The 12,918-nt window shown below is 33.0% G+C and overlaps 1 protein-coding gene across 3 annotated transcripts in view; it reads left to right on the forward strand.

Moving 5' to 3' along the window:
- Positions 1–12,918, forward strand: part of man2a1 (mannosidase, alpha, class 2A, member 1) — a 258,837-nt gene that overhangs the window by 38,319 nt on the left and 207,600 nt on the right. For all 3 annotated transcript variants that reach the window (XM_088629350.1, XM_088629351.1, XM_088629349.1), the window contains one exon: positions 8,092–8,263. In XM_088629350.1, coding sequence (XP_088485476.1) covers positions 8,092–8,263 — 172 coding nt within the window. The remainder of the gene's footprint in view (positions 1–8,091; positions 8,264–12,918) is intronic.

A 12,918-nucleotide genomic window follows, 5' to 3' on the forward strand; every position in this document is an offset into this window, starting at 1 on the left:
AACTTCACATACTTGGCCAGACGGCAAACACGCAGTAGTGTAAAATAAGATAATCTGATTTCAGTCTTCTAAGAGTTTTAAAAGTTCTTATTTTTTTCTAAATCGGTTAAGAAGAATGTAGATCTAAAGTAGCATGAGCTCAAAATGCTGAAGATGAATGGACACGGATGTGTTCTGAAAGGATAGTTTATCCAGAGTTGTAGTCCCATTGTTATATAAACTGTCCACGTTTACAGTGTTCTGGAGAGGCATGTAGGCAACGCTTTGTGGAACACAGTCACCTGGTGTGGCCAGTGTGTTTTCGGCTTGTGAATTTCTATGGCATTGATTAAAAGGTTTGCCTGAGAGATGGTATTTCTCATTTCACTGGAGCCTCTCCAGTGCACACTCAGATGAATGTCCCATGAGCCTCCGAGGCTGATTTTCCTCTCATTGACTCCAGGGCAGCATCCCCAGGCGCCCTCTTGTCTGTTTGCTAGTACTTATGACTTGGACTCCTTCTGTACTGTTTCTTTTCTCAAGTCAGCCTTGCAGTTCTTGTTGTATGTGAAGAATACAATTTCTTAAAGCTTTAAGGACCTCAAGGAATTCAGTCCCCATTCTTTTTATTTTCTTGGTGTGTTGTGGAGCACTGACTGGTTTTGAAAAGTTTCTCTAGAACAATTATAATGTCTCATAGGAAATGGTTATATATTTAATTAGGAGAGCTAAAATAAATGGTTGCTGTTATACTATATTGAGAACCATTTGGATCTTAAGTGCTCAGACTATAATATTCTTGGCTTAGGCACAACATTTTTGAGGTGTTGCAATATGGAACAAAAATAATTAGCAAAATATAATGTTCTTATCTGTGCCTGTTCCTTCTCTTTTCAAGTAAGCACTTGAAAATAAAGTGAAATCCCTAGAGGGTATTTTAATCATTTTTCTAAGCTTTATATGTTTTTTTTTTCTGTGTCATGAAAAATTAAATTTTAAATTGGAAGCTATAATTCATGCTTGTTGGTTTTGAGTAGATGTATGTTTCCTATTATATTAAGATACTATTAAAATTGACATTTCTGTGATAAAAACTGATTGTTACTAGACGGATAAACAATACCCCTAGATCTATCAATCAAAAACAGTATATTTTTGAACCATTCAATTTCCTGTACCCTCAAAGAACATCTATTTAGGAAAAATATCTAAAATACCAGTCATTCCTCCAAAGCTTTTCAGATACCAATGCATCATAAGAACTAAAGCTGCTAGCTAGAGCACTTGAGCCTATCTATTGGACAGCATCGCATCTGGCTATTTAAAAAAGCGTACTATTCCCTCAAAATTGCATAAAGTTTAATAGGTGATAACAATACCAGATAACATGGCAGATATAGTTATGAAACTTTATTTTTTTTACATAGGGAGCACACATGTAATTTATCAGCAGTGCACTTGTTTTAAATTAAATTTTTGTCTCTTAAATATCGCACAAATAAAATCAAATTATTGATAACTATCACAAACGTGTTGAACATTTCCAACATTATAGTTTTATTATGTATTTAATTTGTATAAAAATAGGATAATCTCATGCTCAGGTGTATGTTTTTTGTTTAAATATAATGACCATGAATGAACTTCAAAAACTGCTTATTCTGGTTTTTCAGGCTCTTGTTTTCCATTGACAGATATTCTCATCGTACTAGATAAAATTCTGATGGGCCATTGTCACTGAAATACAATATTTTAAAATGTCAGAGGAGTGCAATGAGCCTTATATTTAGTAATGTCATATTTTATTTTATCTGAAAAGCTGTACAGGGGCAGCCTTGTTGCATCATGTAAAGGGTGGTTTATATTGAAAACTGATGATTTGATTGTTATTACTTTTCTACTCTAGACTAACTTTGTTATATAGAAAATGAGAACTGTAATAGAATGCCTTTACCCTTTTCACACTTTAGTACTATTAGAGCAGGTATATACATTTGGAAGCTCAAAATTTAAAAAGAAGCACTAAAAGAAGTTCTAAGATTTCACCTGCACAATGTGGCATACAGGCCAATTGTTATGTTTGAAAAAAGGAATAAGATGTAGCCTCTAAAGAAAATGTAGATTTTTAGCTTTAGTTTTTAATAGGTGATTTTAGAATGTCAGAGAATTAAAAAGGTCACAAACTATAAATTATATGGCAAAACAAATTTGAGGGGATCAAAGTCAAAATCAGACTATCCAATAATCCTGTTTTAAACATCAATATGACTGTTAGCACCATTCTTTAGCTCAAGTACTTTCTTCACATTAAATATTCAATATTTTAAAAGGAAATGTGTGCCTTGAAGAAAAAAATAGAATTTTAGGTTTTCGCTGTTTAGCATATATTAAACTTTTGGATCGTATAGCTACACAGATAAACAATTGTTGCATTGTGTTTATTAATGGTACATATACTGTAAATATTTTGGTATAATAAAAATGAATTTTTAAATGTTTAAATCAATTCATAAAAAATGATGTACTGTATAAAACAAATGCTGAGGTAGACTTTTATGTACAATAAGATTTCTGCTGAAACTACTAACATTTCTCTATACACCATAGTTATTTTTCTGTAGCATCAAGATGGGGTATTGTTGTCTTAAATTATTTTTATAGCAATCTATGGAACAAAAGCTTCAACTCTCGAGATTAGTTTTTCTCTGTAACCAATTTGTAAATCAGCTTATACTGTACATTGGTAATTTTACATGAGTAAAGAGTTTTCCTTCTGATGCTCACAGCACATGGGAGTGCTGTAAAATAACTTATTTCCATGTTTTTTAAGTGCAACTTCATAGTACAATATAATACAATGATGGCGATCAAAAGCGATCACATTATAAAAGTATTAAAAACATACCACTGTTTATGTAATTCCTTCTCTGTTTTCAGACAGCTTATTAATAACTGACATAATGAATTACGTTTAGTGTAATTAAAAATCCGAAGTGTGACATTATGATAGTTTAACTTTATTGTAGTCTTAGAATGCAATGTGATGATGCTAACCCTTGAGCAAATGCTAAAAATGAGCAAATGTTAAACTAATTGTTTTGTAGGGTCTTCTGTCAGTGGAAACATTGAAATGACTGTTATTAACATATTTAGATGCATTAATAAACTGTTTGTTTTGGGGTCTAATTCCTTGACATTTACAAAACTGATTTTGTGAATACAGTGTTTCGTTCACCTGAATTATGCCCAATCCTTCAGAAACAAAGAAGAGCTCTGAAGTAGTTAAGAAGGAATAGTCCAGCACTTTGCTGTTTTTATATTAGTCATTAAACTTGCAGAGCAATAAAAAGACACAATTTAAAGCTGTTTTTTTACAACCAAACACCAACAATATTTTTTTTTCTGAAGGTTGTACAAGGGTGATTCACAGTATTAAGATTATTGGAAGTTTATGGATTTAAGATCACATTCTTTTTTTCAAGTATTTAGCTCTCCTTGAGTTCTGTAATTGCATGTTGCAGAGTGAACATTCTGGTTTCTACAAAACTTTCAAAGTACCTGATACTTGTGTTTGAGAAGTGCAACATCATTGTCACTATGCGGATAGACAGTCATGTTGTGGATTTGAGACATAGTGTTGTGCAAATATGAGAATTTACATAAAATAAAATTAACATTAGTGCTCATTCTTTCAAACTTGGACAGGAGATTAATTTAGACACAGTTATAACTAATATCTTATTTTTAGACTTCTTTGGATAAAAAGGTTTATCACTACTAATAGTTTTTACTTTTGCAGTCTTGAAAGTGTACATTTCTATTTCTTTTAAAATATGTGAATATAAAATGTTTGCTTTTATACCATGCATAAGTGCTTGAAGATAATTAATCATGGATCTTATCAGTAGAAATAATGTGCATCTCCATCTAAATGTTTTATTCATTTTAACTCTGAATAATTGCTTAAATACCAGTATTTTATTTATTTTGGCATTTAGTGCTTTTATCATGCCAAATTTAGTTTTCATCTGTTCTTCACTGAAATTTCCATTTAGGCTACTTTTGGACAAACTGAGTTCAAAATGGCTCCCAAAGAATGACTCATTGCTAAGTCAGAAGTTATACCACTTAAATTCCCAGCCACAGCTGTAGAGCTTTTGGGAGCCTCTGTTATCAAAACAGGAAAACTATTCTAGCATTTAACAACTTAAGCGGAACGAAGAACAGATAATGTGCTATCTATATAGAATAGTATGTACATCAAGCAAATGGTCAAATAATAGGAATGCGGCTAATAAACCATTTTGAAATGTCTAATTTAGTTTTCAAAATGTGATGCACTATGTATAGAATATCTAGCTTCATGTAAATGTGAGATATCCCGCAGACTCTAGCTGACTGCAAATGGAGCAGAAAGGAAAGATGATATGAACTGTTTTCTGTGACTCAGCAGGGTGGAGCACGAGCCACAGTATCACTTCACTTCTTGTAAAATAATACAGCTGTCCTATATTGAGCCTAGAGAAATTCCAAACTATTCTAGATTTTTAGTTTCACAAAGTAACCGTGTGTTATAATACCTGGAAAGAAAAGAAAAGTACAATGTAATAAAAGCTAAAATATCTTAAATTTAATGGGAAAGTGAGGAGTAAACTAATAGAAAGTGCCACTTAACAAAACATAAGCCTAATTTCTTGTGTGGATGAAAATATTTGAATATTGAGCTAAATCCAATAGTCATATATTAAGTAGATGTAAAACAAACCTCTAATTATTCCCTTATATAAAGAGGCAAATTATTGTCAGTTTTATTTCCAAGCAGATAGGTTTCAGTCCTTGCTAGGTCTGCTGTTGCCTTCAGAGGTGCATTATTGGTACACCAGGGGCACGTGCAGAAATACATAAGATTAATACAAAGCTTTGCAATAATTTTACATGAACAAAACGTCAAATTTATATAGGGTTGGCTGGAATGTTTGCTATTGATCCTGGCAAAGAAGCTTCCATTATTGTGATGTATACAGTAAGTGTGTGAGAAATGAGAGAAATTCCTGTAAAAACAGATTGACTAATTATTGGGAGGCGTCTAAAAACTTCAAATCAATTTGCAGTCAAAAGAAGAATAGAGTGACACTGGTGAAGATGCTCTAGCATACTGAATGAATTTTTAGTTTCATAAAACTATCAAATTAGTTTTCATGAGGGCATCAACAAACAAATATTTGGATAATCAATTATTCAAGTAAATGTTACAATGATTAATCTATTAATTATGGCTTGTAAATGAGAAAGGCTGTGACAAATAGTTTGGCATTGTTCAGTAGCCATATACTGTACCTTTATTCAATAAAATAATGAGAAACAAGTTTCAACTTAACTTTATTAACATCTTACTTCTTACTGCTTTGGCTTTCACTTTAAAATTTCAGGAAAAAAAACATTTTTGTACAAAAAAGTTCAGAGTGCAGAGTTAAATATAAAATAAATAAAACAGGATTCAAATAAGTTCAAAGTTCAAAATAAACTTCAAATAAGTCGCTTGAAATCCAACAGTGAACTCAGAACAGCAGCAAGTAAATGTTTCTGTTGACTGTAGGATTTGCCAATATGAGCTGCGTTGATGAACATTGATAAATAATAAACATGTAGATTATATCTCTCTCGGCTGCTGTATCATTTAACCAGGTTAACACTGTAGTCTATTCTGATTGTATTGTATTGCACAAGATGAGCTATATATAACAGTAGGTTACAAGACGACCTGTGTATGAATAGGTTTACAGGACGAGCTATTTGTTTTTAGGCTAAACAATTTTATATAACCTAATCGATGTAACAATATGACCTGATGATTGTTAAACACTTTTTCGAAGTAGCCCGTATTTTTTTCTGATAGGATCACCAGCTTTATCTTTTTTTCTTGTACAGTTCTTTGAAAAGACTACTATCCATGTGATGAGGGTTAAGCAAACCGAAAATATGCTGCAATAACGTATTAAATTGAACTGCAACTCTGCTAACTTTAGGTTAATAGACAAGTGAGTGGGAGCTTGTGGTATTTTCCTATAGTTAAATCCTTCTAATTATTCAGAAACCTATTCTATCCCACTCATCCTGATTGGGTAGCTCAGTTTGTCAGAACACCGCCCGCACCATTGAACGCCATGCATTTGCATTTGTAAATTATAAATTAAATACAACTTCACACCTAGTTGCTTAATAATGAAATGTTTTTTATTGAAATTTACTAATAGTAACTTTTTTGCACAAATGTTAAATGCTAACCAAGCTATATATTTTTCCACCATTGTTGTTGTTTTTTTCTTCAACCTGTTCTATAGTTACGATGCTATAGCAGCATTGCAAACACAAAATGCTGACAAGTGAAACGTCCAGTGGAAAAGATTCCTATATTATTTCATGTTAACATACATTTATTGCCAGTCATGTCAACCTAAGTAAAACCTATGGATGAACTTTAGGTGGTGCATAATGTACTTCCTTACACTGAACACTTTGTCATTAATACAGTATGATGCCATCCTGAATACTATTGTGCCATTGTCCCATTGTGATGATTTGATTGATAATTAAAGATAAGATTTCCTTTTCTGCCTTCAGCATCTTAAGCAAATATGTCCCTAATTTACTAATTTCATATGTAAATTATGGAATGCTTATGATTAATGAAAAAACAATCTTTACAAGCCTCTTCTTAAAAAAAAAACTAGGTGCATGCAGCTTATCAGGATGCACTGTATGTAACCCGTGTTCTTGGAAAACATTGCGTGCTCTGATAAGTCGAAAATTAAATAATTTCCAAAGCAGAGACTGGAGTCTTGGGGAGATTAAATGTTAGGGCTCGCAAGGGAAGATTCATCGCTCACCATAGTGTGAGCCTGCTCAGGCGTTTCTGGGATTGCAGATTGAAGGAAAGTAAAGCAGAAGAAAGCCGACAACATACTGTTGATGGAAAACATACAAATTGGTCAAAGTGTCACTGAACATCGTTTTACTTTTCAGCACTGTATAAATATAAACAATAGTATTATTGCATCATTTTAAAATGATTTTAAAAAGGGTGATATTTTGGATATGGCTATCAGGAAATGGTTTTAATTAAAAGCTGCTGTACATGCACTGAAGATAAGCACTAATTCACAGCTTAAATATGTGACTCATTAAGTCCTGAATTATGTTTAAATATTCTTGTCCATATAATGTGATATTTTTTATTTAAGCTTCATTAAACACATCATCTTATTTATCATTAATCATTATATTGCCTTATTGTGTAATTATAGCTTGTTTTCTTTAAATCTTTACAACTGTTATTTGGATATCAGTTATCAGTAATATTCATTCCTTATTTTACATACTTTAGACTTTAGGGAAGACACCCACGGCTCTGACTGTTGCAATTATGAGAAAACCTAATAAAATTTACAAAGATTTACAAAGGTGTGCTATCTTTAATTTTCCTTCTTTCTTGCAGACACTTCCTAGATAACTTTTGAAAATCAAAATGATGGCAGCTTAGTTTCATAGTATGTTGTCAGGACGTGCTTCAAAAAACATTGAATTCAGCAACACCACAAGTTTCAAAGAATCAAATCAAGTTGGTGTAATCACTGCCAAAACAGTATTGGTGCCATTTTTCATACATTGCTTTGTCGATATAAAGCTTTCTTTAAAAATGATTTTTATTTAAAAATGTTTAAAGACATAACATAACCATTTTATGTGACCTCGTTTTCTGTTTGCTGTATGTACAGTACTTGCTCCTTACCACATTGAACAGGAGCATTGTTGATATTATTGTTGCATGATTCGAATGATAGATTTAGCTATAGTAATCATTCAACTATTTCTGAACCCTTTAGAGACAGTCGGGGTATTTTATCAAGAAATTTGCCCTTGCAGGTGTTGAGATTCTAGAAATTAAGAAGCAAATTTACCACCTAAAATCTCTCTGGTTACTTTACATAAGTGTTTTTCAGACAGTTTTTTCATGCTCAGTGCTCAACATTTTTTTAAATTGTAAAGAAAATCCATCTCTGAAGTAGACATTCACATGGTTAAGGACCATTTTCTGTTGTCTGTATATGTCAGGATGGCTGAAGACATTTGATGACTACTACCATGACCAGACACAACATATCTTGAATAATATGGTGGTAAAGCTACATGAAGACAAGAGAAGAAAAATGCTGTGGTCAGAGATCTCCTACTTCTCCAAATGGTGGGACAGCATTGACAACCAAAAGAGGGATGCTGTAAAAAGGTAGGCCTGCTGTCTTTGTTTCCTGAGAAAACAAAAAATTGACTACAGTAACAAAAACTTTACTGTTGAAATAAAATTAAAGGATCTTTTTAATCTTTGTGTATTCATTTTATTCTAATGCTCCTGCTCTAAAGTCAAGAGGATTAAAATACTATGTGGTAATAGCATCAGAATACTAGGCATTCTCATGTGAAATTAACCCCTTTATTTTTTAAATTGTGTCACTTCATAACAAAGAGGTCCTTTAGAGTTTTTTTTAAAAACCCTAGGTTTCACAAAGTGAAAACCCCCATTGGTCCATAAAAAAAATTGAATTATTTGTGAATTGATGATCGGTTAGATGCGATGGGTTCGCAGTTCAAATGTATTTTGACGGAATTTGTGTCACTGTTGTGTCAATCAGTGGGTCGTCTCTGGTGCAAGTTTATGTTGGCTAGCATCAAAATGTGTGATAAAAAATGTTGTAGCAAGTTCAGGTTCTCAGACTTGTGCCCTCACCGCTCCCGCCCCCTTTCGTCCCTCATCGCCTGGGCTCGAACCGGGGTCTCTGGCGTCACTCAACAGGGGTATTGCCGGCTGAGCTAAAGAAGACCTTTTGCTAGCACGGGCGGCCACCATCCCTGTTATGCACAGAGGAGTAGAGGGCGGTGCCGTTACCGTGCTGCCACTGGCTTGTACTTAAACTTGAACTTTATTGCCATATGTAACTGATACATGTACTGGTACAATGGAATTCTTACTTACAGAAAGTCTCTCAATTGTTTAAAAAAAAGTGTAAAACAGGAAGTACAGACAGTGCATCAAGACAATATACAAACAGTAGACAATGTACAAGTAAACAGTTTGAATGTAAACGATGACTGCAGATGTGCAATAAAAAAAATTATAATGAGGTAGATGGTATAGGTATGGTCCGAGCGGCACATGACCCCCCCCCCACACAAACATATTTTTACAAGAAAAATATTTTCAAAGGTTTTTCCAGGGTGGTTTTGAGGCTTCTGTCTATTTAAATGTGGGTGGATGAAGCTTTTAAATTATATTCATAATTAATGTTTGCCTTCCTTATTAAAATTTAATTCACATCCTTGCTCCTATTTTAAATACATGTATGTGTATGTATATACTTATATCACTATACATTATTCTAAAGTCATTGGACATTAGTGTTTTAATGAAGTGAGCAAAACACCAAAAACATTGACTAAAATGCCCTAAATGAACTGTATGTTTCTTACTAGATAAGTGAATGGCCTCACTTATCTGGATGAAGCCTGTGTGCACAACACAAAATAAACAGTCAACAAGCTGAACAATAGTCCAAAGTCCAAAAGATACCACTTTTTGGTTGTTTTTCTTTTTCTCTTTTTAACTCCTTGAGTAGTTGTTAAAGTTGAACAATACCTGAAAACTGGTTTTATGAGTGCATAATTTGACCTAACTGCTAATAAATTAGTTTTTCAATCTAAATAAAATGGATCACTGGTGTGACTCTGTTACATATTTAGAACACCATCGTCCTTGCCGTTTGGAATTCTGAAACACCAAGCTCCTGATTCATGGTTATCACAGACTTTCACTTACATTAAGTTGTACTGTTACCACAGTTCAATGGGTGAACTGATTAGGTGCATCTGTTATGTTTTTTTTAACACATTAGATTAGATATTGTTAGCAGTCTTTGTAATTGTTAGTTTAACCAACAATGTTTGTAATAATTAATAAATTACTTAATTATGTGTTTTCTGATGCAGATTTTTAAGTCTGAACCTGCCTGTATAGTTTACACTATAGTTAAAACTATAGTTTTATAGTGTACAGAGATTACAGAGTACTAAATCACTAAGTGGTACTTATCAATTAAGAGTGTTTAGACATTGCTTTACAAAGAAACCTTATTTAATATACACATAGTATGTATATTAACACAGTTATTATTAACACAGTTATTATTGTAGAGGGTGGTGAAGAGGAAATCTTTCATTTTAAATATTATTTTTCTCACACAGTGAATACTGAATATAATTAAGAAATTCATGGTATAGTAAGAAAGGGCTGGAATAATAGACCATTAATTTTTAGTACATGAATGCACAGTTGTCAGGCAAGTAAATCTCTTGATAAGCAGATATAAAATATGTTTATTTAATGAGTATAAATAGATATTACAAACATCTTGCACGGTGTCGTAAGGATGTTGTTACTTTTTGTGACCGTACAGTTGGCCTACTGTATGTGCTGAAAAATTCTTACCAGTATTGAACATAACTAACATTCTCCAACTCTTCAGGTTACGTAAGACTCAACATGGATACATTCAGCTTTGTATAAAAAACTCTCAAGGGTCCAATTATACAATTTATGAGTTACAGAAAGTTAATTTTACATCCTTAGAGCTGGTAGTGCAGTGAGTTCCTTCTGTGGATGAAAAGTGTGGAGGAAGCATAATGCAGTCACCTCCAGCATCCACCAGGGCTCCATAACACTCTTATTCTGGCTTTATTTTTGCTCATGTATGGCAATGTTTGCATGTTATCTCATGCATTTTTGTTTAAAAAATGTGAGAAACCTGTTTTGCAATTGTGTCAGGGAAGTACCCACATGATTGTATTACCTTATCATTTACTTTTTATATATACTTTATTTTGTGTTTAATTTATGAATAGTACAGAGTAGGGTAATGAAATGTATAATATTCCTAAATTAGTCAAAAGGTAATTATTTTCTATGTTACATTTTACTGTACTGTATATTTTTTCAGTATGCTATGTTTGGTGTTTAATTCATCTAATAATAGAGTTTTAAAACATTTTTTCCCCTTTCATCATTATTTCATATATCTTCTTCTATATAAAGCAGGACGTTTTCTTTCTCTCTACCTTATGGACCGCTTGCTGGTGCACCGTACTCTCTCTCTTTCACTCTCTACAGCTCTCTGTGATTAAAAACACTGATGTGACATATTAAAGAACAATTAACCTTGGTGAGCCCTCAGTTCCCACCTTCCACATTCACCGACACAGCTAGGAACAGGAAGTGCTCTAGTTTCATCAGTGGTAATTCTTTGTGTTCATACAATAGTTCAGAAAGGGTCACTTTTGACTTTGTTTATGGATATAGATACTGGCACAGCCTAACACATTCTTAATAGTATGAACATATAGGTCATGGTCAATCATTTAAATTCTTGTATGTGTTTTGCATTTATGTCCATAGATGTTATGTTAAAAGGTTATTTAAATCTTTAAGTCACATGTTTCCAAGCTATCAGTTCACTTTAATTTCCTTGGTGCTGCATCACAGCATGAATGTCAAACCTCATTGCAATCATCACCCTCTTCTATACTCAGGCATCCTTTCTCTGTTTCATATAAGCGGGAGTTGTCAGGACCTGGAAAACAAAATCGCTCTGTCTTGGAAAGTGCAGTTCAATTTTCTTTACTTTAATATGTATAGTCCCTTCCAAATTTGTTCATGACCATGATGAAATTAGAAGAATAAATATCAAAATAATAGAAAGATTTTGAGATTGGATATTTCTTACATAAACATTTAATCATTTTAGTTCAGAAAACATGAAGGCCAGATTTATTCACATTGCCTGTAGTTAGTGTTTTGTAAGTCCTCCTCTGGCAAGGTTTAGACTAGACACCTCTAGTAATGCAGTGCTATGGTGCTACGAGGCTCTGGCTAATCAGAGGGGAGATTTATGAACATTCCTCTACAGAGAATTTCTTTACGTCCTTCAGACACATTGGTTTCCATTAGTGAATTGCCGTTTTAAGTCTGAATTACAAATGCCCAATTAGACTGAAGTCTAGAGAGTGAGGTGGACAGTCAAGGACATTTATTGTGATTACAGTTAACCATTCCTTTAGAGATTTTAGTGTATGTTTGGGATCTTTCTCATGTTGGAATGCCCATTTTTGGCTGATCTTAAATTTCCTGGGAGAAAGAACTGGATGTGTGGACAGAATGTCCTAGTACATGCTGGAGTTTCTCTCCATTTATAGATGGAAAATATCCATAAAACCTAATACAAAATACAGTATTTCACAACATATAATTTTTTTACGCTTGCATCATTTTGTAATTTTGCAAAATAGGATACTGTAGAAAGGGTCTGCATTTGAAACAATACTTATAAGTGTGAATAAATGGCCCCCTGTTATCTTCTGCAAATTTAATTAATTGTTTATGACAAATGTGACATTTCTCTGTGCAGTGCTTTCTGTGCACTGTAACGTTATTTGAATGTTTAAAGTGAAACACATTATCCAATCTGTAATTCTTTCTGCTGTGTGATGTTTTTTTTTGTATTCCTGTTTCATTTGCTGTTTGAATAAATCTTTAGAGCTATGTATGTTATTCAGAATCATACGAACATAAAAGGAGGTTCAGAGCTTCAAGGCCTTGTGGTTGAATTGCTTTTCAAGTTTACAAGAACAACCTCAGGGCTCTAAAGCTCCTTCATTCAGAGTTAAGTATCTCTCTTTTGGTAATTTTTGATCAAATTATCTTGCATGAGCATGAAAAGCATATGTTGGTATTTTCAAGATACTAAACCATAAAATATTAATTTAAGTACAAAAGTGTTTGCAAATTTCAGTTTTTGTCTTAACTGTAAATGGAACAGATAGAGGTTAATTTTCGGT

Source organism: Lepisosteus platostomus, chromosome 4 (genome assembly GCF_059453375.1).
Source record: "Lepisosteus platostomus isolate fLepPlt1 chromosome 4, fLepPlt1.hap1, whole genome shotgun sequence".
Classification (NCBI taxonomy): Eukaryota; Metazoa; Chordata; class Actinopteri; order Semionotiformes; family Lepisosteidae; genus Lepisosteus; species Lepisosteus platostomus.